Here is a 24,414-nt window from a genome sequence, read left to right as displayed (position 1 = left end):
CCAAAATAACGCCAAGTCTAAAAAGATTCTAATATGCAGCATAAGACCATACGAGTACAATAGGATTTCATCATTTCAAGATGTAAAGTCAATTTGGGAAACTCTGCAGACCGCACACGAATGAACAACTCAAGTCAAGAAATCTAAAATCGATAACTTGAACAGACAATATAAACTGTTCAGAATGATGGAAGGGGAAACAATTCAATATATGCACACCATGTTCACTACAATCATAAATAAGATTTACTCTTTAAGAGAAGTAATTCATAACGAAAAGGCTGTCAGAAAAATCCTAAGTGTTCTACCAGAGTCGTGGGAAAGTAAAGTGGAACCATCACTGAAGCACGTGATTTAGATAAACTGTCCATGGTTGAACTCATTGGAAATCTCATAACATATGAACTGAAGAAAAATCAAAAGAGAGAAATAGGTAGCAAAAGAAAGGAGAAGAACCTGGTTCTTAAAGCCACGACCCCTGAAGATTTTGAAGATGAGAATATTGCACTCATCACAAAGAGGTTCTCTAGAATGTTAAATAGAGGACAAACATTTCAAAGAAGAAGTCCTCAAAAGATAGCTGAAACCTCAAGAGAGCAACTATGTCATAAATATGGAAGTCCAGATCACTTCATTAAATTTTGTCCACTCTGGGCCTTAGAACATAAAAAGAATAATCCGGAAAAGACAAGGGATAGTAAAGGAGACATGTACATTCCTACAAATAGGAGAATGACTAACCAAGAGGCTGATCTCTCAATGAAGAAAGCATTTGATGCAATGGGAGGCATGTCAGAAGATGAGTCTGAAGATGAAGAAACTGAAGATCAATCCCTACTTGCAATAAAGCAAACTGACAAATATGACTTTCTTGCACTAGTAGCCATAACTGAACTAGGTGAAACTGAAAATAGTTGTTAGACATAAGATACAATATTGGCACTAATGGTTGGATCAGACTCAGAAGATGAGGACAAGCAAGACTAGGTTAGTCTACTTCACATTAAAGAACATCTTGAATCTTACTCAAAAGGAAAACTGGAATCCTTATTGCATACTCTCATAAATGCATATGAATCAAAATGTTCTGAAAAAGACTTGTTGATGGAAGATCGTGCATCTTTGAGAGAAGAAAATATGAACCTAGAACAACAAAACTTTCTTCTGTAAAATGAGCTAATATAATTGAATAAAGAACTTGACTCCATAACTATAAAAAATGAAAATCTCCAGAAGAAACTTCACATGACAAAAATGGAAGCAGAGCACAGTATGAGATGGACCAGATCCTCCATACTTCTCGATAGCATCCAAAAGAGTCAATCTACCACAAGACATGGAATAGGCTTTCATGAAGCAAATAATACCAACATAGATTGTATGTGTTCCCACTGTGGACTTACAGGTCATAAGAGTTATGCATGCAATAAAAAGCAAACTGCACATAAAAACAACTTTGCCTTCGTACAAAAAACACAGAAAATACTGAAAGGCAACAACACAAAGTTGGTTCTCACACCTAAAACCCTTCCATTATGGGCTAGAAGAAATCTTATTCATCTTTTCTCTGACAAATAGGGACCCAAGTGGATTTGGGTACCCAAAACTAACCCTATCTAATAATTGCAGGATTCAGCGGGAGGAAAGCCAAGACATTGGTACTTGGACAACGTATGTTCCAGACATATGACTGAAACGTATCCTTTGGGTACGGAAAAACTGGAGAAATACAAGGAATCGGAAAGGTGGGGATCAACCTCAAACAAGCAATTGATAATATGTACTATGTGAATGGATTACAACACAACCTGCTAAGCATATCTCAAATGTGTGACAAAGGAAATAAAGTAATATTTACTGCTGATGAATGCAAAGTGGTAAACTCAACCACAAATGAACTGGTTCTTTTTGGTAAAAGGCACACAAATGTATACAAAACAGAGATAATGAGTCCAGAAAATTCACTCATATGCCTCAGCTCCATCACTGAAAACGCTCTTCTATGGCACAAGAGGTTGGGGCATATTAGTTTTTCTACAATTAACAAGTTAATAACAAAGGACCTGGTTAGAGGACTACCTAAAAAGAAACTAAATAGTGACCAAATCTGTGGTGCATGCGGTCAAGGGAAAAAATTAAAATTCTCTTTCAAACCAAAAGGAGTAGTTAGCACAACAAAACCTTTGGAACTGCTTCACATACATTTATGTGGACCAATGCGCGTGCTAAGTAGAGAGGGGAAAAAGGTACATATTTGTAATTGTAGATGATTACTCTAGATTTACATGGACCATATTCTTGGCAACAAAGGATGAGACATACGATATGTTTGAAATCTTTATGCAACTGGTTCAAAAGAAATTCGACAATGAAGTCATCAGCATCAAATCAGATCATGGGTTAAAGTTTGAAAACTCAAAATTCCTAAACTTCTGCACTATCAATGGGGTTGATCACAATTTCTCAGCACCAAGAACTCCATAGCAAAATGGTGTAATGGAACGCAAGAATAGAACATTAGAAGACATTGCTAGAACCATGTTGATATTGAGCAATCTAACAAAATCCTACTGGGCTGAGGCTATTAACACCTCTTGTTATCTTATTAACAGATGCATGATAAGGTCAATTCTGAATAAAACTCCTTACAAACTATTGAAAGGAACAAAGTCGAATCTAGCACACCTTCGACCTTTTGGGTGTACCTGTTACGTGCATAACAATAAGAAGGACATGTTGGGTAAATTTGACGCCAAAAGTGATGAATGAGTGTTTCTTGGATATTCAACACAAAGTAAGTCATATAAAATACTTTACAAGAGAATGAATCGAGTAAAAGAAAGTATGCATGTCATTTTTTATGAAGGACTGAATCAAATTCATAAAAGCATGGTAGATCATCTCGAAGATCTGGGTATGAATCCACTAAAGTTACCCAGGAAATTCAATCAGATGAGGACGAACCTGAGGAACTTTAGGACACACTAAGTTCAACTACCCATGAAACTGAAGATATAACAAGAGAAAGGGTGGCTAAAGAACCAGGTTCATCAATAATGGACCCCACACAGGGTACTCAACCAAGTAGTCGTCAACATCAAAGCTCTCATCCCATACAAAACATCTTCACTCCTTTGGACTCAGGAATTCACACTCGATCAAAACTTAGGAATATGTGTGCCTTCTCCGCATATCTATCCTTAGTTGAACCAAGGAATATTAAGAAAGCTCTAGCAGACCCATAATGGATTATCGCCATGCAGGAGTAACTAATCTAGTTTGAACGAAGTAAGGTTTGGAACCTGGTGCCAAGGCCCAATGATAGATCTGTGATAGGTACTAGATGGGTATTTCGGAATAAGCTAGATGATCAAGGACAAGTTACACGCAATAAGGCTAGACTAGTTGTACAAGGATACAATCAAGAAGAAGGGATCGACTATAACGAAACTTTCGCACCGGTAGAAAGGATTGAAACAATAAGGATGTTAATTGCTTTTGCGGCTCACATGGAGGTTCAAACTATATCAGATGGATGTAAAAAGTGTCTTTCTAAATGGATTTATTCAAAAGAAAGTATATATGAAACAACCCCCTGACTTTGAGAACCCGGATCACCCTGAGTTCGTCTATAAACTAGAAAAAACATTATATGGCCTGAAACAAGCTCCACGATCCTGGTATGATTGGTTATCCACGCTCTTTCTTATATATGGATACTCACGCGGAAAAATAGACAATACATTATTTCTTCGAAAGCAAGGTCAAGATCTACTCATCGTTCAAATTTATGTTGATGACATCATATTTGGGGGAACTGATGCCTCACTTGGAGTTAAGTTTGCAAAGCTAATGAGTAGTGAATTTGAGATGAGTATGATGGATGAACTAACCTTCTTCTTGGGTCTCCAAATCAAACTGTCTCCATCAGGTACAGCCATTCATCATCAAAAGTACATCAAGGAATTACTAAAGAAGTTTGAGATGAATAAAGCTAAGACAATTCATACCCCTATTGGTACTACAACTAATCTTGACAAGGATGAAACTAGTTCTCAGTTAAACGACACAAAATATAGAGGGATGATTGGATCTCTTCTGTATCTAACCGCCAACAGACCCGATATTGTGTTCAGTGTTGGATTATGTGCCAGATTTCAATCATGTCCCAAAGAATCTCATCTAAAGGGTATCAAAAAAGTACTTCGATATCTAAAAAGAACTGTGGACCTGGTGTTATGGTATCCCTCAGGTAACTCTTTTTATCTAGTAGGCTTTGCTGATGCCGACTATGCTGGCTACCTGGTTGACAGAAAAGGCACATCTGGTATGACAACTTCTTAGGATTTTGTCTTGTCTCATGGGCAACCAAAAAGCAAAGCTCAGTCGCACTTTCAACAGGTGAGGCTGAATATATTGCAGTTGCTTCATGTTGTGCCCAATTATTATGGATCAAACACCAACTAGAAGATTTTGGAATCAAAGTTGGTTATATTCCCATCATGTGTGATAATATAAGTGTTGTCAACATAGCAAAAAACCCAGTTCAGCATAAACGTACCAATCATATAGACATCTGGCATCACTTTTTTAGGGACAATGTTGAAAAAGGCCTCATCATGATGATATTCTGCAAAACTGAGGACCAGATTGCTGACATTTTAACTAAGGCATTTGGAAGAGAACCTTTTTAGAAAAACCGACTTGCTCTGGGCTAATATTTCAAGATTAATACTTATCTCTCCCTCAATCCTTTCAATCAGATCATAATTAGTGTGCACAATAAATTAAGTATATGCATTTCCCTAACTCGTCTTAGTACCTTGCTTCATGTATATTTTTTCAAAAGACGCAGCATGTTGATCAGGTCTAATGATATTACCCTTAGTTTCTTAAAACTTTGAGGCAAGAGCGCTCACATGGCTTTAACCAGGTTCGCAGGACATCAGGTATGCACTTCATTCCATTATGTTTCCATCTATGCATTGTACATGTAAACTTGATCATGTCATTAATCTAAAGCACAAGGAACTTGGTTCACCTTTATTTTTTCATATATCCCTATATCAACAATTTTACGTGAAAAACCACATTAAATAGGAATCCATCTTTCTCTTTCCCATACGTCACCCCCAAAAACCCAACCGTCAATCACCCATCCCATCTATGTTAGACCACCATAATTACCTTCTCTTTTCAAGAAAACCTCTCATTCACCCCTTCTGCAAGAACACCATTCCCACATCACCAACAACGAACACGAATCTCCACGAGATCTTAAACTTTCCAATGGCTAACCCTCTCATAGAGTATTTTGATGATGAAAGCTCTTTCGCCTTAATGACGCTCCGTCGGCACCATCATCTCTCGAAATAGTGTCTCGGGGGAAGAAAACCACTTCACCGACACATCCTTAGCCTCCTTACCAAAAGATCCATCACCCACTCAACAACTATCCCCATTACCGGATTTTGCATTCGACGATCCCTTCACACCATATCCATCACCGCCTTATTCAGAAACTCAAAACCCTAGCCACACTATCTTCCCATCCTCGCCTCCAATCGAAACTTACATTCCCACCACCACCACCACTATTAGTTCTCCATCACCCACCTTCCCTCAAGAACATGATATTGATGATGTTCCCCTCAGTGTTTTACATCCCCAAAAAGCATGCGTCCCCGCAAGCACATTATAGTAAAGCATACCTCTCTTCGTACACCCTTAACACAAAGTGCAAGTCAGGCCAAATTGAAATGGGTCATGGCATCCAACACTAAACTTCGTCGTATTGGTAAGTCCCATGTTCAACCTCCCTCTTCTCTAGTCATGCTTGACTCTGAGACGGAGGAAGTTTCAGCATCTGTTCTATCTGTCGCTCCCCCCTCCATTGCAAAAAAATGAGTAAAAATATGTTAAAATATCTGGAAATTGGGAAGGAGAAGTATTTTTTTACCAAGCCTGTGCTTAGAGGTAGGACTTTTCACACTGAAATCCTATCAATAGATGCAATAAAGAAGGTTTTTGGGTTATTGAACTTTCAGGGATGGGGGGATCTGTTTCTTAATTCTAAATTGTTAGTATTTGAAAAGGAAGTGGTTGAATTTTATACGAATCTCACTGTTTTGGAAGGGAATGTTGTAACCTCTACTATTAATGGGGTGGAATTGGTTTTCGACCATATTTGGCTTGGGGAAATACTTAAGATCCCTACTAATGGTCTTGCTGAGTATGTTTGGATGGATGATGAGAATTGTCTTCTTACCTCTAAGCTCTCCCAGGGTAGGGTCTCCACTAGGGTTAGGAAGGTGTTAAAGGGTTAAATGGCCCATTTTCATAAACTGTAGTTTGAGACTATTCATAAGGTCATTTTACCTAGGGGACATAAAAGACATGAGGCTTGTTTTCGTGATATGGGCATTGCACATGCTTTGGAGAACATGGATCCCATAGATTGGCCATCTGTAATGATTAAACACATGGTTAGAATCGTTGATCCTCAGCCTGGTTCACATCAACTGGCATATGGGAACCTTCTTTCTATAGTGTTCAAGGAATTTATTGTGCCATTGGGTGAGGTTAGAAGTTTGACTAGTGCAGACATGCTGACTAGGTCCTCCCTTGCTGAGTGTTGCTTACTTGCTGAACCGAATCAGGTTCCTATTGTTTCTCCTCGTGCATTTGGACCCGTTGCTAGCTTGCTTCGTGATCTCAAAATTGTCAGGGACCAGGTTGTTGTTCTTCAGGCTGAAAATGTCTCCTTGTGTACTGACCTGACTATGTCTCAGGGGGAAGTAGCCAAGTTACAAGAGCAGTTAGTAAAAGAACAGATTGATAACAACGCTTGCATGAACCGGGTTCTTCAGCTCCTTGTTTCATCATCGTCTTCTCCTAAGCCTAGTCATTAATGCTCTTGCACACTGATCTTTCGTTCCAATTACTTGTGCTTTTTTTTTAAGACATTGACATATTTTACTGTGTGTTTGCATATTTTGGATGTTTTGATAGTGCTCTTCTGAGCTTAAAATGTAAAGTGCATGTTGTTTTTCTTGCTTACTTTGGTCATGTTTGTGTTACCTATGTTAAAGATGGCTAATTTCCCTAGATTGGTATTGCTTTTGCTGTGTTGTTCTGAACTTTTGTCCCTTCCTGGACTCTGAGTTTTGGTTAGAGTATGTTATTGTGTATTGACCACTTTTCTTTTTGATATGCCAAAAGGGGGAAGATATTATTTGTCTTGCATATATAGTGTTGATTTTTAACAAAAAGTGGAGTAGATTTGTCATCATCAAAAAGGGGGGAAATGATAAATCTAATACAGTTTTGATGATCGACATAGTTAACCAGGTTCAACTTGCATAAATAAGACTGAAATAAAAAAGGAAGAGTTCTCAGTTCTCACGCTAAAAAGAAAATTTGGCAAAAAAGGGAAAGCCATCAGCGAAAGAAGTCCTGCATAAATAAAGAGACGTGATAAGTTGAGTTGTAAAAGGAAAAGGTATTGCAATTAAAAGAAATAATTAAAATTGTTTCCTAGCACAATGAGGATTGCTCTCCTTATACATGTCGGATTCAAACACAGTTCAGAAACTATAAAAGGACAACAACAAGGACAGAAGAAGTCGTCTTTGCATAATCCAGGAAAAAAAAAGCGAGAAAGAAAGAGAGAAAATTCATAGCAAAGACCAAAGTGCTCGAGAGGTAGAAGCGAGAGAATTCTAGAGTTAGAATTACTTTTAAATAGTTGAGTAGCATTGATCTGTTCTTGGATCAGTGTTTGTGAGAGTCTTGTGAGTGTGTGAGAATTGTAAACGAGAAGTGAGTTTTGACTTCTTGTTAAGGGTTAGAGTTAGTTGAGAGATTGAGAGTTTTTGTAACCAAGAAGCGAGTTTGACTTCTTGGAGAGTTGAGGGTGGTTTCGATTATAGTTAATCGAAAGGGTAGACGTTTAGAGTTAGGTTCATCGATTTACTGAATTGTAATTGTTGATTTAATATAAAAACTCTATGTGGTTTTCCCTTCCTTGAGTTAGGAAGGTTTCCACGATATCTTGGTGTTACTGTTACTAAGTATCTTGTATGTGTTATTCAAGAAACTGGTTCTTGAATACTGGGTAATGTTTCTTTAATTGGTATCATGTAACAATTGAGGATGAGTTATTGCAACGAATTAAGAATGCCAAGACACCCAAAGGAGCTTGGGACACCTTGGCAATGATTTTTACAAAGAAGAATGATGCGAGATTACAAAGGCTTGAAAATGAGTTTTTGTAGATCTCTCAACGGAATATGACGATCAGTCAATACTTCTCAAAGGTAAAATCTTTATATGATGAAATATCAAAATTAGATCCAGAGAATGCTATCACGGAGACAAGAATGGGGAAAATCATTATTCATGGTCTAAGGTTGGAGTACAAAGGCATAATTATAGCCACACGGGGGTGGGCCACAGAGCCAACTTTATCTGAGTTGGAAAATCTGTTGGCAAATGAAGAAGATTCTGAGAAGCCATTATCAAGTCTCACTATAAAAGACAAAGATAAGGCGTTTTTCACCAAAAGACAAGACTATATAAAAAAAAAAGCAGAGAGAAGCTCACGTCCAGGGGGAGACCAAAAGAATCAACATCAAAGAACTCAACGACAAAATAAGCAGGCGAAAGGCTTCAACAACCGACAAATGGAGAAGTGCTATAATTGTGGAAAGAAAGGACACTATGCTAGAGATTGCTGGTACAAAAAAGCTAAAGGTAATGTAGCTACTTCTTCCCAAAACCATAAAGATGAAGAAGAAGTTTGGGATTTTGAGACCTCTTATGCAGTTGAAGAAACTAATCAACAAGAGGAGCTCATCACATGTCACTTTAACAAAGAAGAGGATATTGCACTTGCAACTGTAAGTGAGAAATTGGTCGATTATGAACATGATTGGATCATTGATTCAGGATGTTCCAATCATATGACTGGTGATGAGAAAAAGCTCATTAATCGACTAATAACTCATATTGGCAAGACGGTGTTTGTGCTTCAATACAAGTCAAGACAAGTGGAACTTAAAAATGTCTATCATGTTCCAAGTATGAAGAAAAACTTATTATCTGTATGAAGAAAAACTTATTATCTGTATCACAACTAACAGATTCTGGCAACTATGTCTTGTTTGGGCCAAATGACGTATAAGTATATCGAAACTTAAAAGTTACAAGCACACCAATAATGGAAGGGAGAAGGTTAGAATCAATATACGTCATGCAAATTGAGACAACTTATGTGGTACTTGATGAAGCACCAATATAGTGGTACAACGAAGTCTCCTTGCTAGATTCAAGAAAATTGGAGCAAGAGCTACAATATAAACTTGAAGAAGAAGGACAAAGAAATGAGGCTGAACAGGAACAAGAGGTATGTGAAAAATATAACTCACAAAAAGAGGAAATATTTTTAAAAGGAGTAAATAAGAATTCATGGAAAACAAGAGTACATGAAACTCCATAACTGTTGCAAGAAAAAGTTTAAGAAGCTCTTCAACCTCAACTAAGAAGGAAGACACGATTGAAATGCTCAAATGCAAAGTATATACATGCAACATTAGCAGAGATGGTTAACAATAAAGATACTACTACCTTTGAAGAAGCTTCAAAGAAAAGGGATTGGAATAATCCGATGAAGGAGGAGATCCTCAAAGGGCATGGACGTAAAGATGCTTGCAGAGCTAGAATCGCTCACAACAGACGCAAAGGAAAAATTAAGTTGGTGTTGAGGGGGAGTGTTAAGAATTCATCATCAACTTAATTATTTACTTAAGAAAAATCTAGAATATTCCGGAGTTGTAGAGAATTGAAGGAGGATCTCTAGAATGAGTATTCTAGAGAGAATGGTCTAGAAATGTTCTAGAAAGAATAGTTCTAGAAAAAAAAAATAGCTAGGAATATTCTAGAATATAGTAGTATGTATCTCTCTAGATTCTTCCATCACCTCCTATAAATAGAGGTGGTTTATTTGATATGTAACCAAGCAACTAAGTAAGCAACAAACCAAGCAAGTGAAAAGGCAAGAGAGCAAGTGTGTGCTAAGTAAAGAGTGTTGCTGAAGCAAGCAATAAGTGTGATCAAGATTGTAAGACCGAAGTGGGTCCTTATTTTGATATAATAAAATTCAAGTTGTGAGAAGTCGATAGTGCTCTTCGTCTCCAAACCAATATATCCAACAAATATATATATATTTAAAAACATAATTTTATAATTTTTTAAAATTTTGAAAAGTAATTTTTTTTTAAAAATTTATGTCGATCAATTCATATCACATAAAATGAAATGCAAAAAATAAATAGAAGATCAGTTTGGTTAGTAACAGAAGATAATGCTCAAGATTAAAGAATAGAAGCCTAGCAACTCAATTCACAAAATCAAAAAAAAATTAAAAAAAAAGGCTGCAAAGCGCAGATGGCCATGCCCCTTGTAAGGCTCATGGCAGCTGAGCCTTACAAGGCTAAAAGCTGATGCGCCTTACAAGACGCATAGGTATCCGCGCCTTGTGGCAGAAACCCTGTTTTAGACGGTGTTTAAATTTGTTGCCCTTTTGGTTTGATAAATAATTTTGTTACCCTTTTGGAATTTTTCAAAAAATGTTGCTGCCCTTTTGGCTCCGAACTCGACAATCCATACTCATTTTTGTTTGAAGTTACATTTCGTAGTTCAACTATTAGACATATAAATTTGAAGTTTAAGTCTATCAGACCAAAAAGCTGTCAAATTGTCTGAAGTTTAACTTTAATAAGCATAACTTTAGATTCGTATATTTAAAATTTATATTAAATCTAATTTGATTTTCTTTAACTTTGTACGTATAGGTCTAAAGTTAATTTTGAAATAACTAGACTAACAAAATTTCTAAATTTTCGGTATGTCTTAAAAAGGGATCTTGAATTCGACTATTGGACTTGACATTTCGTCAACTGTCTAATTGGTCAGGCTAAATATAAAGTCATTATAAAAAAATTGAATTTTTAAATACAATTAATCCCAAATCTAATGTGAGATCCCATATTTTTTCTCATTCTTGCATAATATATATGACTTGGTATAGTACATTAGAGAATAAGATTGCAAATGGGTGGCAATATCAAACAATTAAACTAAAGTTTTAGGTCAAAGGAATCCCTCAAACAAAGGTTCTGGATTAAAGAAATGGCTCATGTAGTACATCACTCGTTTGAAAGGTTTAAATTAATCTGTATCTTCGAGATAATACTATGAGTGTCTAATGTGTTATGAGGTATTATAATAGCACAATGGTTGTATGTTAAGTTTTGAAGTCGAGAAAAGTAGCGAAACAAAGATTGACAAAAGTTATTGTAAGTTTCTCTAAAGAAATTTTCTAAACTTTGGACCAAATGCCTCTTGATGTTTCCTCTCAATTTACAAGGAGTTGAAGGGCCCACTACATAACATATTGAAGGTCGTCTAAGAGTCTAGTTTGCAATGCACAAAACCTCACATCAAAGTGACATTGGAATAAAAGGTTATGAGTGTTTTACAACGGACTGTCTCATGAGCAGAATTTGGGTTGCGAATCGGGTCGAGTTAAAAAAATTGCAAGTCTGATATTCGACGTTTTAACCCATAAATTTTTATTTTTTTATTCATAATCAGAAAGAAAGCTTAAGAGAGGGTTTCAATGGAGTTCTTGAGTGATGAAGGTGCGTTTTTAGCGATTTCTACCATTAAAGTTTGCCCTCGTGCTTAGAGACGTGATCTCTACACGTTGCAATTGGTTTTCCCTTCCATTGGCTGTGTTTGGAGCTAGTTTTGGAAATTAGAACTTGATAGTTATTGATGGTTCTTCAAGATTTACACTTGATTTGCTAAGGTAATCATCTTGAGACTCTTTTATGATTGTTTTTACGAAGTTCTATGAACGTTTCGTCAAGTTAGGACCCTATGAAAATCTATCGATTTAAGCTCAATTATAAATATTTTATAGGTGCGTATATATAATATTTGTGAAGCTTATGACGTAAGTAACAACTTTTGTGAAGAAATTACGGACATTCAGGCGTTCATTGGAAATGTATAAGGCTAAGCTTCATCCTTCCTTTTAGCTTGACTCCTGGGAAATTCCTAAAACACCAAATGTGATATTTTACTATTCTATTGCCAGAAATATCTTCTGTGAAGTGCATTGCATTGGAATCGTAGTTGTATTATTTACATGATGCTATTATGTTGATCATATTCCACTTGTTCGGGTAATTAAATAGGATATTCGACATCTACATGTCATTTTATCGGCTTCCTTGACTATATATATGTTCATATGTATGAATTCATATTCTTCTTTGGGTGGTGTAACTTAAAAAGATTATGGAAGACATCATTTTTCCCCGCTAAAGTGTATTTTGAAAAATCTTTAAAGTAACACATGGTTTTCAAAACTCTCAAAAATAACTTAAATTTTTAAACTATTAAACACTTGTTTTTTGAAATACATTCTTTTATAAATTATCTAGGAACCAAATATAGGAACCAAGTATAGGAACTAAGTGAAGAACCTTATGTTTTTTATGAGCATCTTCAAGGCTAAGTAATCTTTCTAAAAATCGAGTCAAGCTTTCAAGCTTATTCGGAAAACATATGAGGTTCTATGATACAAAAGTGATTGCAGGATTATGAGAACAAGAGTATCAACGGGCCAAGATTGACAACATGATTATAGTAACATATATGCATTACAAATCCATGACATGACATGCTATGCATTCTACTCCCGAGCTATAATTGGGAGGTATGAAACTTATTGCCTATATTTATACATATGAGATAAGATGACCACAAGTTGGCAAATATGATGTCGATTAGCTATCAGAAGACACCACCATTGCTAGCACTTGGTTGAGTATGTTATGCATTTTCATATATATATTCACGACATATAATTCCACGAGTATCCACACATATTTGATTAGTAGTAGGTCAAATGTCGATCATGGAGATTATTTGAGTTTCATTTTTAGGTGGTATCTCTATTACCTTTTTTACAGCAGCTATTTTTAATTCTACTTTTTGTCTTATATACCGGTAAATTTTTATTCGTACTGACGTTCCATTGCCTGGGACGCTGGTTTTTTTTGTTTCGTGCGAGCAGGTCCAGACAGGGGTTCTAATCGACTCACCCGCTAGGATTCTGGTTCAGCTGTGAGTTAGTAAGTTCATTTTACCCTGGGGCTATCAGAGGATGTTTACTTTTATTGTATAGTTTGGGTATATATAGTCGGGGCCTTGTCCTGACAGTGCTTATGTCACTCGTAGAGGTTATTGTGGACACAATATTCTAGGTTTCTTTTTGTTGGTTTCAATCTTTAGTCCATAGGCTTGACATGTGTAGTTGTGGCCTAGTCGGCTAGCTAGTACTTCTTTATTTTTGGTTTGTCTATCACTGCTTATATGACTTATTGTTATTCAGGTCATGACTTTAACGGTCCAGACTTCGTATTTCAGTTGTTGTGTTACCCGATCTGTTGGACCCACGCAATTTAGTTAGCTAATATGTTTCAGTGGCTAACTCCATCGTACGATATAGAGTGTCAGTCGTGCCTCCCTATTTTTGAGCGTGACATCTAACATCTTTTTTAAAAAAAAAAAAATTAAAAATCTGAAAGCTCAACTGCAGGATAAATCCAATGGATTGCTGCACAAAAAACCCGAATTTGCCTTAAAAAAAACTGCAATCCAAATAAAAAAATTCAAATTCCAATTTTGCGTAAACAATGCCACAGTTGCGATAGAAAAATAATAATTCATTATTCAACATGTTGTTAGTAACTCATTTATATATGAGTAACATGTTTAAATTATAATTGGTGTCAACAGAGTCAAAAATAGACCAATTCAAAAGTTTAACTTGCGTCTTTGAAAAGCTCCAACTATTTTTGTCCGCTGACCAATTCTCGAATCTTTAGTTAACTACTTTGGTTCCTAATTATTTACATTTGGTGGAGTGAAGTAGCTACATTCCACTTTGCTTGTATTCAGACAAAGAATCCACCAAGTAGCATCCTAGTGAAATCCAAATATTAGGAAAAAATTATTCATATTTTTTTTGGAATAATTTTAACTTTTTAAATCAAACTTAAAGTAGCATTTCAAATTTGGAAAACAACTTATTATAACATGTCACTTTTAAAGTTGTATTTATGTATATACAAAAATGAACATTATTCATAGTATATTATGCATTAGCTCTTTCATCCAGCGTTAATTCTACTTAGTAAAACCATTTCATGTATTATGCAAGGCAGATAGAGAATTAATATTTTATGGGTTGTAATGAGAATTAACATTATTATAATTCTTATTAAAGAATGAATTATTTACACGCACGCGTTTAATTCGTGACTATATAGTCTTTGCATGCTTAGTTTATTTGGATTTGTCTTCTCATTAATCTCACCAACCCATCATTCATAATATTGGCTTGTAAGTTGAGCAGTCACTTTCTAAGAATAGTCTGGTCAAAACCTCACAGGGGAAAAGTACATTTGCAATAAGCAAGTGAGAAACTAACAGGAAAAAGAGAGGAAAGAAGAAGGGTGGTTGGTGCACAAAATCTTCATCTTTTAAGACCTATATATAAGTACCCCAAACATATTAACAAAATGTACTCAGCAGTTGCTTCTCTATTATTCTAAGGACTAAAAGCAAACAAAAAAAAACACTTACTATAAAGAATGGGTAGCCTCTCACTTGAAATGGTACGTACTCGATCTTCATGTTTGTTACATATATCCACAAACATCTCCACTTCTTAAACAACACACAGTTTGTTCATTCCAAAAGCTTTTTTGCAAAATTTTGTTGCCCACCCCTAATATATGGATTTTGTACGACCTCCTTGTTAGACAAATTAAAATATGTTTTTATTTACTTAATTATTTCTTAAATTAGATTATTATTCTTGACAGGATTTTGAGTCATTACCCATGACACCCAGAAGTTTAGCCATGACACCCAGAAGTTTAGCTCGGCGAAGATTGTTCCCGAATGTGGAGAACAAGAAACAAAAGGTGGCACCACCAGGGGCAGGGCCAAGGAAGAACTTGGAACTTGAGGTGATGGAGCCTGGATTGAAGAATGATGGTCCCTCTTTGGACACTATCTTGGTCAATTATTTGGACACACTAACACAACGAGTCAATTATCATCTAGGTTATCCAGTGAACATATGTTATGATCACTATGCAACTTTAGCACCACTTTTGCAGTTTCACCTAAACAATTGTGGTGATCCTTTCCTTCAAAACACTGTCGATTTCCATTCTAAAGACTTCGAAGTAGCAGTTTTGGATTGGTTTGCACAACTGTGGGAAATTGAAAAGGACCAATATTGGGGTTATGTTACCAATGGTGGTACCGAAGGCAATCTCCATGGTATTTTGTTAGGGTAAGTTCATATATTGAATTGACCTGAGTTTATATAATATAATAACTTCTATATATTGTTTCAATGCTCTTAAATTTTCTAAATATCATTTTGCAGGAGAGAGTTACTTCCTGAAGGAATATTATATGCATCAAAAGATTCTCACTATTCAGTTTTCAAAGCTGCAAGAATGTACAGAATGGATTCTGAAACAATCAACACATCAGTAAATGGAGAGATGAATTATTCAAATTTAAGAGCAAAGTTACTTCAAAACAAGGACAAACCAGCAATTATAAATGTCACAATTGGTATATACCTACTCCACTTTCTATCCTTTTTATTTTTATTCTCTTTTAAGGATTTAGTCATCTTACGACTTTTCCCTTGATGGTTTTTTTTAACTATAGGAACTACCTTCAAAGGAGCTATTGATGATGTTGATGTTATTCTTGAAACACTCAAAGATTGTGGCTATTCACAAGATAGGTTTTACATCCATTGTGATGCTGCACTATGTGGTCTTATGACCCCTTTTATAAACAATGTGAGTTTCAATTGCTTCTTACTTCTACAAACTCTTTAGTAATTCTCAGAGCAACATTCTAATTATTCTTTGTTCAATTTCAACAGATGATTAGTTTCAAGAAGCCAATTGGAAGTGTCACAATTTCTGGACACAAGTTTTTGGGATGTCCAATGCCTTGTGGTGTCCAAATAACAAGAAAAAGCTACATCAATAATCTCTCAACAAATGTCGAGTACATTGCTTCTGTGGATGCCACTATTTCTGGTAGTCGTAACGGCTTAACTCCAATTTTCTTATGGTATAGCTTGAGCGCAAAAGGTCAAATTGGCCTGCAAAAGGATGTTAAAAAATGCCTCGACAATGCCAAATATTTGAAAGATCGTCTTCAACAAGCAGGGATAAGTGTCATGCTAAATGACCTTAGCATCATAGTTGTACTTGAAAGGCCTCGTGACCATGAATTTGTCCGTCGTTGGCAACTTTCATGCGTCAAAGATATGGCACATGTAATTGTTATGCCAGGCATCACCCGAGAAATGCTTGACAATTTCATCAGTGAACTAGTTCAACAAAGAAAACAATGGTACCGAGACGGAAAAGCAGAGGCTCCTTGTGTTGCAGAGGATATTGGTGCTCAAAATTGTGCATGCTCTTATCATAAGATTGACTATATTAGTCCTTAGAAGGCAAAGAAAACGAGAGATGGCATTTATTTATTGCTGTTAACATGTCTTCCATAGAGATGACATTTTGTAACTCTTATTCATTCATTCTTTTGTTCCAACATTGAAATTAAATTGTATACATCAAACATTTTTTTAATGGAAAAGTCTTAACACTCTTTTATGATCTTTGTGTAACATCAACTTACTGTTAATTTGTGATTGAAATAAGATTATGAATGAAGAAGTAGATGCATACATATAAATACTGTCAAATTATTTGGAGGAAAATAAACGGTTTTAGATTATAAACGACTCATTTCTAGAGTGAAAAGATTTGCAAAGAGATAACACTTCACATTCACATTACATTTACATCAGAGGCAAAATTTTACAAAAATGGTAGACAACACTGAACAATTTGAATAACATTCCTTGATATTCTAATTGTCAGTCAATTAGTTGTGTATTGTTTTTTCTTCTTTCTTGATGTAGTCATGTGATAGGTGCATACTTGATTGTAACAGATTACTGTGATAGAATAGCTATCAACTGTTCTTTAGATAGTTGTAGTTTTTTTTTTATATATATTTTAAGAAATAGGTTGTCTACACCTATTTGGTTTTATAAATATCACTTTGGTATCAGAATAATGTTTGTTTCCCAAATAATAGAATAAGACATTCTAATAGCAATCGATTCATGTTGGTATTGAAGAAAAATTGAAATTGAATGGGTCATATAGGTACGAATGCAATAAAAAAAAATGGAATAGAAAAAGACATTTCACAAGTCATAAGGTAGTATAATACAATATATGAGGGGTATAACTATAATTACACATTTTGGATGAGGCCAGCATCAACCAGGGGCTTTTGCTGCAGAAAAACTTTCAGTATTTCCAGCCTCTTCTTTGGCTAAAAACAATTTGAGATGTTTTAGTGCTAAATTAAGCATTTTGAGAATCTCAGCTTTTTGGGTAAGTATTTTAATTTGTCAGATTTTTTTTGCCCTCACTTTTTCTAATGTTGATTCTGTGGTTTGCCTCAGTTTGATTCTACTTTGAGTTTTCATGCCTCATTTGAGACTTTAATCGCTATCCAATGATTTCAGGTAAAAATATTACTGTATTATTTTTTATAGTTGCATGTATTTTGTTACAAATTTGCTTATTGCTCTCTTCCACTTTGAAGATTCAAGTATATGTATGGACATTTTCTGGTGAAGCTCTTGCAATAGTAGCTCTAACAAAATTTCACTGTGGAAAATGTAAGTCATAAGTATAGGTGGTAAGTGGGCAAGTTGAACTGAATTTGGGCGCATCAAAATGAGTTGAGTTAATAAATGAGTCGATTCACCCTAAAAAAGTTATTTGGACTGAAATGGGTTGAAATGTGGGTCATATCCCAACTCGAATACGTTGATACAAAATGAACAACAAATTGAGCTGGCTTGCATTCATTTAGCTATGGTTGTGAGACTAAACAATGGCATAAAAGCCAATGTTAATGTTCCTTTCTATAAGATAGACAACAATTGATTACGTAAAAGAATTGTCTTGAACAAATTGCGATTGTAGTCTGGACTGCTGGATGATGAACCCCACACTCAAGCTCTTAAATCCTATAAATCACTCTTTTGGCAATTTAGGCATGATTCCCCTGCGCATATAATCCTTTCCCTTGTAATATTCAGCACAATTAGTGATAATGATCTAAATGCTACTATTTCTACTTTCCAGCAGGTTTCAGCTCTGCCCTATGCGTGAGACCTGTTGTCTCCTTTTCAAACAACATAAGAGGAGTACACAACCATGGAAGAGTTACATGTTTGGCAACGTCCATGTCATCTGCCTCCATGACTGTGGCAAAAGTATGTTAATATTTCACTGTTTTCATATGCCATGTTCTCTTTTACCCACTTGCTTGTGTTGAACATCTACTGTTCTAGTTTCTTTAGTTTTAACAATTAACATCGAAACAGTTTTAAGATATTGCCTTGGGTTGTTCACAGCACTTCTTAATTTTGATTTTGCTTAGGATGCTGAATACGAACTGGAAAGCCGAAAATACGAACTGCTTAATATCATCCAAGATACGCAACGAGGCCTAGTGACAACTGCTGATCAACGATCCACCATTGAGGAAGCTATGGTCTGCTGCTCGTGCCTAAAATGAAGTTCCACTTTATCCTAGTGTATTGACTAATTGAGATATAATCAGGTTGTGGTTGAAGGTTTTGATGCTGGCAAGGAAATTGACTTGAGTAAGTTGGATGGAACATGGCGGTTGCAGTATACATCTGCACCAGATGTGCTCATTCTTTTTGAATCTGCTGCTAGGCTTCCATTCTTTCAGGTTCAATTTGGTGAATGCTAGATAAATAGTCAACTTCTAAATCAGTCGTAGTTTAACTAACAAATATAATGTGTAAAATGACCTCATATTGTCGTAGTTCAAAGAAGCTTCCTAACCAGTAGTTTAGTATAACTTTTCAATGCACAGATCTTATGTGCTTTGGAAAAGAAAAAACAGCTTTATTTCCTCAAATCCCTCTTGACTATCTCCATTCATGTGTCTCTACTATCTGTTGTATTTTATTTTTAATCACACATCCATTCTACTACCATCTAATATAATTACAGATGAACCAACAAAGAGACAAAAATGCTCTATTTTCTTTTCAATGACGAGTCAAGATTTTCTCAACCTACAGTTCATGCGAGATTTATCAACTCCTATTATTTCATTTGCTAGTTACATGCATACTCAGCTGAACTGATCTTTTTGAGCTATGTAATAGGTCGGTCAAATTTTCCAGAAATTTGAGTGCCAGAATGAATCCCGTGGAGGATTGGTACGCAATGTCATCAAATGGAGTGTTCCACGATTATTAGAGGTGCAACAATGTCTTTCCTCCCATTACTTGCTTGCTGGTGTAAACTTTTTTTAATTGCTTTCTCTTAAGCTATTTTTACTTTAGGATTATAAACAGATGTAATCCTACTTTTTATGGGATCTAGGCATAATTGATTGACATATATTGTTTACAAATATAGACACTTGACACACATTAGATGAAAACTTGTAGAACTGATGTAACTCAATATTTTCTCAGCCCCTGCCTAATTTGTCCTGCTCTTCATTACTCCCAACCCCCCCCCCCCCTCCTTTTCATGATCCTCTATCAGGATGTACATTAAGGAGGTTTAAGAAGGTGATCCTATAGTAAATGTTCAGGTCCTTCAGGATAGTTAGACCTGGACAAAAGCCTTATGCTCAAGTTCGGAGTTATGCACTGTGCTTCTCCTTGTAGCATTTTTCTTTTTGATGACCATGGTGTCCGGGCCAGGTTTCGCGCACCTCGACTAATTCCACGGTGTACCTATAACCTCCCACCAGCAATAGGTACCAGGTAACACTTTTTTTATGACTGTGGTATCTGGACCAGCTTTCACGCTCCTTGACTAATTCCACGGAGTGTAGAGAATAGCAGAAGAAAAGTATAATGCGAGAACCTTCTGCTAGCCCAAAATCGTTAACTAAGATCGGAAGGTTCAACTAAAGAAGAAGAGGAAGCTAGAAACTTAAAAGAAGAATTTGGAAAGAAGAACTTTGTAATGAAAGAAGACTCTTTAAGTGCTTTGATTTTTCCTTGAATACAAATGTACAAGGGCATCTCCTATTTATACTTGTCTAGGGATGGTTCTAGAAACTCTTCTAGATACATCTATGAGAAAGTTCTAGTGAACTATCTTCTAGCAACTACTCTAAAATATCTAGATATTTCCTTAAGACAACTACTCTAGAATATCTAGATTTTTCTTCAAGATAATTTCTAAGTTTCTATACTAGGACATTCTAGAGAAATCTATGTTATTCAAAAAATAATCTTTTAACTTTTTTCACACGGATTACCTATCACCTCCCGCCAGCAACCAGTACGGATGTACCAGGTAACTCTTTCCAACAAGGTTAGACAGAGGAAAAGAATCACCTAGTGTTTTTTGTCTCCACTGTGTTTCCTTGTAGCATTTTTTTGTTGTTGAGGAATTCTCTTAGTAGCATCTGGCGACATCAAACTACTATGAACCTCAACTCTATGAAGGTAAAACAACTAGAAATTAGAAATGCGTCCTCTCTGAAGCCTGGATGATTGGAAAGATATTTGAAAAAATAGTACGACGGGATGACATAAAGTGCCAGAAGGCTCATCTACTTAGCTGCTTCTTTTGGTAAATATCGCCCGGCTCTCATGCACTTCCGGTTTTTCTTTGTTGACAACCATTTATGTCAAGGAGGAGAAAGTTAGCTTTTCAGAAATTATAAACAATCTCAAGGAATGTCAGAATATAGCATCTTCCAAATTGTGGAATCTAAGAAGTGTGAAACTCTAAAGTTGATATTTGCTGCTTCAATAGCTTGAAAATGGCATCTCAACTCTTGGTGGTTCTAAAGTTTAGGGTATTATTAGTGATCACAAACGACATGAATGAGTTGTCCTAGTTATTCCAATTCCAAAAACTTCCATGATGAAATGGATGCTGATTTATGAGTAATTTGTGGCTTCTGAATAAAAATTGAGATGGTAAGTAGTTACTTTCCATGGATTCTTGAACAAGAAATACTTCAAGTAGTTACCTCTGCTAAACTGAACTTTGGTTCAGAAGGAATTTACACTAGCTCCTAAACCACTATTGTAGCTGATACTTAGAAGGTATGTAAGTTTAAACCTTTTGGGGCTACTCTTTTGATGTCCTCATGGCAACTGTGGTAGTACCAAGATAAACTGGCCCTCAATATCAGATATATTTAGCATGCATAATAGAACATTTCTAATGGGCTGATAAGTCCAGAATCAGTCCACACCTTTAGTAAATTGAAAAAAGCAGGGGCCCAACATTCTTAGGATGTCAAGTATCTTCTATCTTTACTCTCGTATATCACCAGTCTGCTCAACTTAGAAGTGACCTCTGCTGCTTGTTAAGTGTGGTGTCTCTTCCTCTGCATGTAATCTCAGAAAGGTAGAAAAGAAAACTAGTGTTGGTGGTATTGTGTAAAGTATAACCTTTCACTTTCTATGGAAAGTTAGTGTTGGTGTAAAGCATAACCTTTCACCCCTTCTTATTTCCTTTCAGTTCTGCAACCGTACCTGAATTAAGCTTCAATGTATTGCATTTAAAAACATCAAAGTTATGGTTGATTCCAAAGTTTGTAAAAAATCCTCCAAAAGAATACATGTCAATGCCTCAGCCTATGTTACTCTCCTGGTATTTAGAAGTAGCTTAATGATGCTGAATATCTTACGATGTCTTGTGCCCATTTTGAAATGATGTCATGTATTTTCTCTTCTTCTTGTTTGTCGTTTTATCAGTTTGTTAATAAGTAAAACTGTTTAACTTATGAAATTTCATATATACTAGAAGAATGAGAGATTGAGAGGAAATAATAGAGAGAAATGAAAGGTTAGATTACATACTAAGAAGGAAAAGGAGAAGACATGTTTAATTCAATTGATCTGATAGTGATCTGCTTATATCCTACAGGAGAATGAAGGTGCTACTCTGATAGTTTCTGCCAGATTTTCTTGCGTTTCTGCTCGTAACATCTACCTCAAGTTTGAGGAGGTAACTTTTCTGGTCGCTAATCAAGTATATTATTATTCTTGGCATTTTATGGATGTGTCCTCATCCTTCTCCTTAAATTATACTATCTAGTCATTGGTTCCGGTGCTCGAGTAGAAGTCCGTGTCATGTCCTTCTGAAGTAGGGTTTTGGAACTACATACTTTGTAGGCCATGTCTAGATAATAGACATTAACGGATTCATTGCATATCTTGTCGGATTTTTATGTCTTGTTTTGTGCTGAGTCTCTCTAGTAGTTGAATATATTATTTTGGGATGCTTTACTTTTACTTAGTTTCTGATGCTTTCTAATTGGAAAAATAAATTCTTTTTGAAAATTCTATATGGATGATGAATATTGAAGCCTTTCCTGCTTCTGTGCGAGTGTTCTTTGCCTCTTCTGATTTAAATATTAGTAGGTGGCATCTGTAAGAACTTGGTTACAGACACCTACTAAAAACAAATAATATTGGAAGTCATGCTTGGTTATAGACATCACCTACTGTTTACTTGAATATTGATGTTCTCATGTTGCATAGAGCAGTTACCAAGCATAAAATCACGAAACTGGCCCAAACTACTTATTATGATAATGAACATTCCACTTAAAAACAAATTTTGATGTTCTCATTGTTGGATACCACGTAGTTACTTTGATATCTGTGTATTATTTGCAGATAGGTCTTCAAAATATTAACATCAGTGACGATCTGCAAGCTGTAATAGCTCCAGCAATTCTGCCAAGGTCATTTTTAAGTTTACAGGTACTTGGTTCTGTAGTGTATTCTTTAGTCTTCTGTATAAGTTTACTCAATAGGTGCATAGAATCAACTTGAGCACCTCTCCCAAATGGAGAGTTGGTCCAGGTACAGTTCGAATGATAAAACAACAGAGACCTAGTTCTTGATCTAGTATATTATAACAAGTTTATTCTTCCTAATTTATATGTACATCATTTAAGACAAAACTTGTACATGGAACAAGCTTTTGTGAAAGGAAAAATACATATCCCTAGACTCTAGTTTATGAAAATATATGACCTCACGAATTGCTATCAACATTATATGGCTATCCAGAGTTGCTGAATATTGCCAAAATGATTTTTCTTGGTTTGCAGATACTGCAGTTTATTCAGACTTTCAAAGCTCAAATTCCAGTGACCAGTCAAGAGAGGTATAACTTTATGTAGCCATAAGATATCACAATTGATTTTCTTACTAGTAGTCTGTTATATTCATGTGAAGATGGTCCATATGCAGGCAATCTGTTGGGGGCCTCTATTACCTTTCTTATCTGGATAAGAATATGCTTTTAGGCCGCGCTGTTGGAGGTGGTGGAGTATTTATATTCACCAGGGCTCATGCTCTTATTTGCTAACCAGCCAGTTCAAATACAAATAGTTCCATTTGTGAGTGTATGGTCCTATTAAGTTTCACCAATCTACCATGCATTTATGGATTCTCACATTATGTAACTATATAAAAATATTGTTTTATGTACATATATATTTTAGCTTCTACTCAATTTTGCTTCTTTATATTTTGACACTTCTTAGCGAAATTCTGATTCCGCCAAGTCACTAGTCTTGTTGAAGCTTTCATATGTGATGAATAATCCACGTAGCTTTAAACAAAACCAGAGGATATAATAACAGTAGTCAAGAGGTCAATAAATCACTAATTGAAAAATAGATTTTGTAGAGACGCATAGTAGACGGCCGGTCTAACCAAAACTCACCCCAACATAAAATTATTACTTTCTTTGTTTCAATTTATACCAAGGGTTACAAATGTAAGAGTCAAAACATTTAATATTAATTATAATGTTGATAATTATTCTTTAAATATTTAAATCTATATATATATATAAAAGTCAAAATAGTTAATGATTCAAAATATTTTAAAGAAAAATTATGATTAGAGGGTGTGTTCAATATAAAGAAAAATGTTTTTCATAAAAAATATTTTATAGGAAATAAATCAATTTTTCAAATTTATTTTCTTATGTTGGATAGGTAATCAAAAAAAATTATCTTAAAACATTTGTATGTATTACAATAGGAGGTAAAGATGACGACTATTGGGGATGGAGTGAAATAAAGTGTGTTGGAGGATGAAAAAATACAAATGAACGTGAAATGTACAATTTATTTTTGTGACTTTTATTAGAACTAGTTTTG

At 35.4% G+C, this 24,414-nt stretch overlaps 2 protein-coding genes across 4 annotated transcripts in view; both read left to right on the top strand.

The window, feature by feature from the left end:
• Positions 1-16,735, top strand: part of LOC125838707 (histidine decarboxylase-like) — a 41,827-nt gene extending 25,092 nt beyond the window's left edge. The window contains exons 2-5 of one of the 2 annotated variants that reach the window (XM_049517748.1): positions 15,208-15,442; positions 15,539-15,732; positions 15,832-15,968; positions 16,055-16,725. In XM_049517748.1, coding sequence (XP_049373705.1) covers positions 15,612-15,732; positions 15,832-15,968; positions 16,055-16,633 — 837 coding nt within the window. In that variant the 5' untranslated portion in view covers positions 15,208-15,442; positions 15,539-15,611 and the 3' untranslated portion in view covers positions 16,634-16,725. Of the gene's footprint in view, positions 1-14,969; positions 15,443-15,538; positions 15,733-15,831; positions 15,969-16,054 lie in introns of those variants that run through there. The other variant, XM_049517747.1, reaches the window with a different exon arrangement.
• Positions 16,736-17,465: 730 nt separating this feature from the next.
• On the top strand, positions 17,466-23,759 carry LOC125838844 (probable plastid-lipid-associated protein 10, chloroplastic). Of its 2 annotated transcripts, none has more exons than XM_049517875.1 (10): positions 17,466-17,591; positions 17,663-17,725; positions 18,357-18,484; positions 18,652-18,765; positions 18,835-18,969; positions 19,415-19,510; positions 22,158-22,238; positions 22,913-22,999; positions 23,353-23,408; positions 23,495-23,759. In XM_049517875.1, the coding sequence occupies exons 2-10, from the start codon at positions 17,716-17,718 to the stop codon at positions 23,610-23,612; spliced, it is 825 nt and encodes a 274-aa protein (XP_049373832.1). In that variant the 5' UTR covers positions 17,466-17,591; positions 17,663-17,715; the 3' UTR covers positions 23,613-23,759. The 2 variants fall into 2 exon arrangements, with proteins under 2 accessions (XP_049373832.1, XP_049373831.1); XM_049517874.1 differs by having other exon boundaries at positions 17,509-17,591; positions 18,354-18,484.
• The last annotated feature ends 655 nt before the right edge of the window (positions 23,760-24,414 follow it).

Source organism: Solanum verrucosum, unplaced genomic scaffold (assembly GCF_900185275.1).
Source record: "Solanum verrucosum unplaced genomic scaffold, falcon-dt-bn FXZP01000182.1, whole genome shotgun sequence".
NCBI classification, from domain to species: Eukaryota; Viridiplantae; Streptophyta; class Magnoliopsida; order Solanales; family Solanaceae; genus Solanum; species Solanum verrucosum.
The sequence above is the reverse complement of the archived record's forward strand: the minus strand, read 5'-3'. Positions and strand labels throughout refer to the sequence as shown.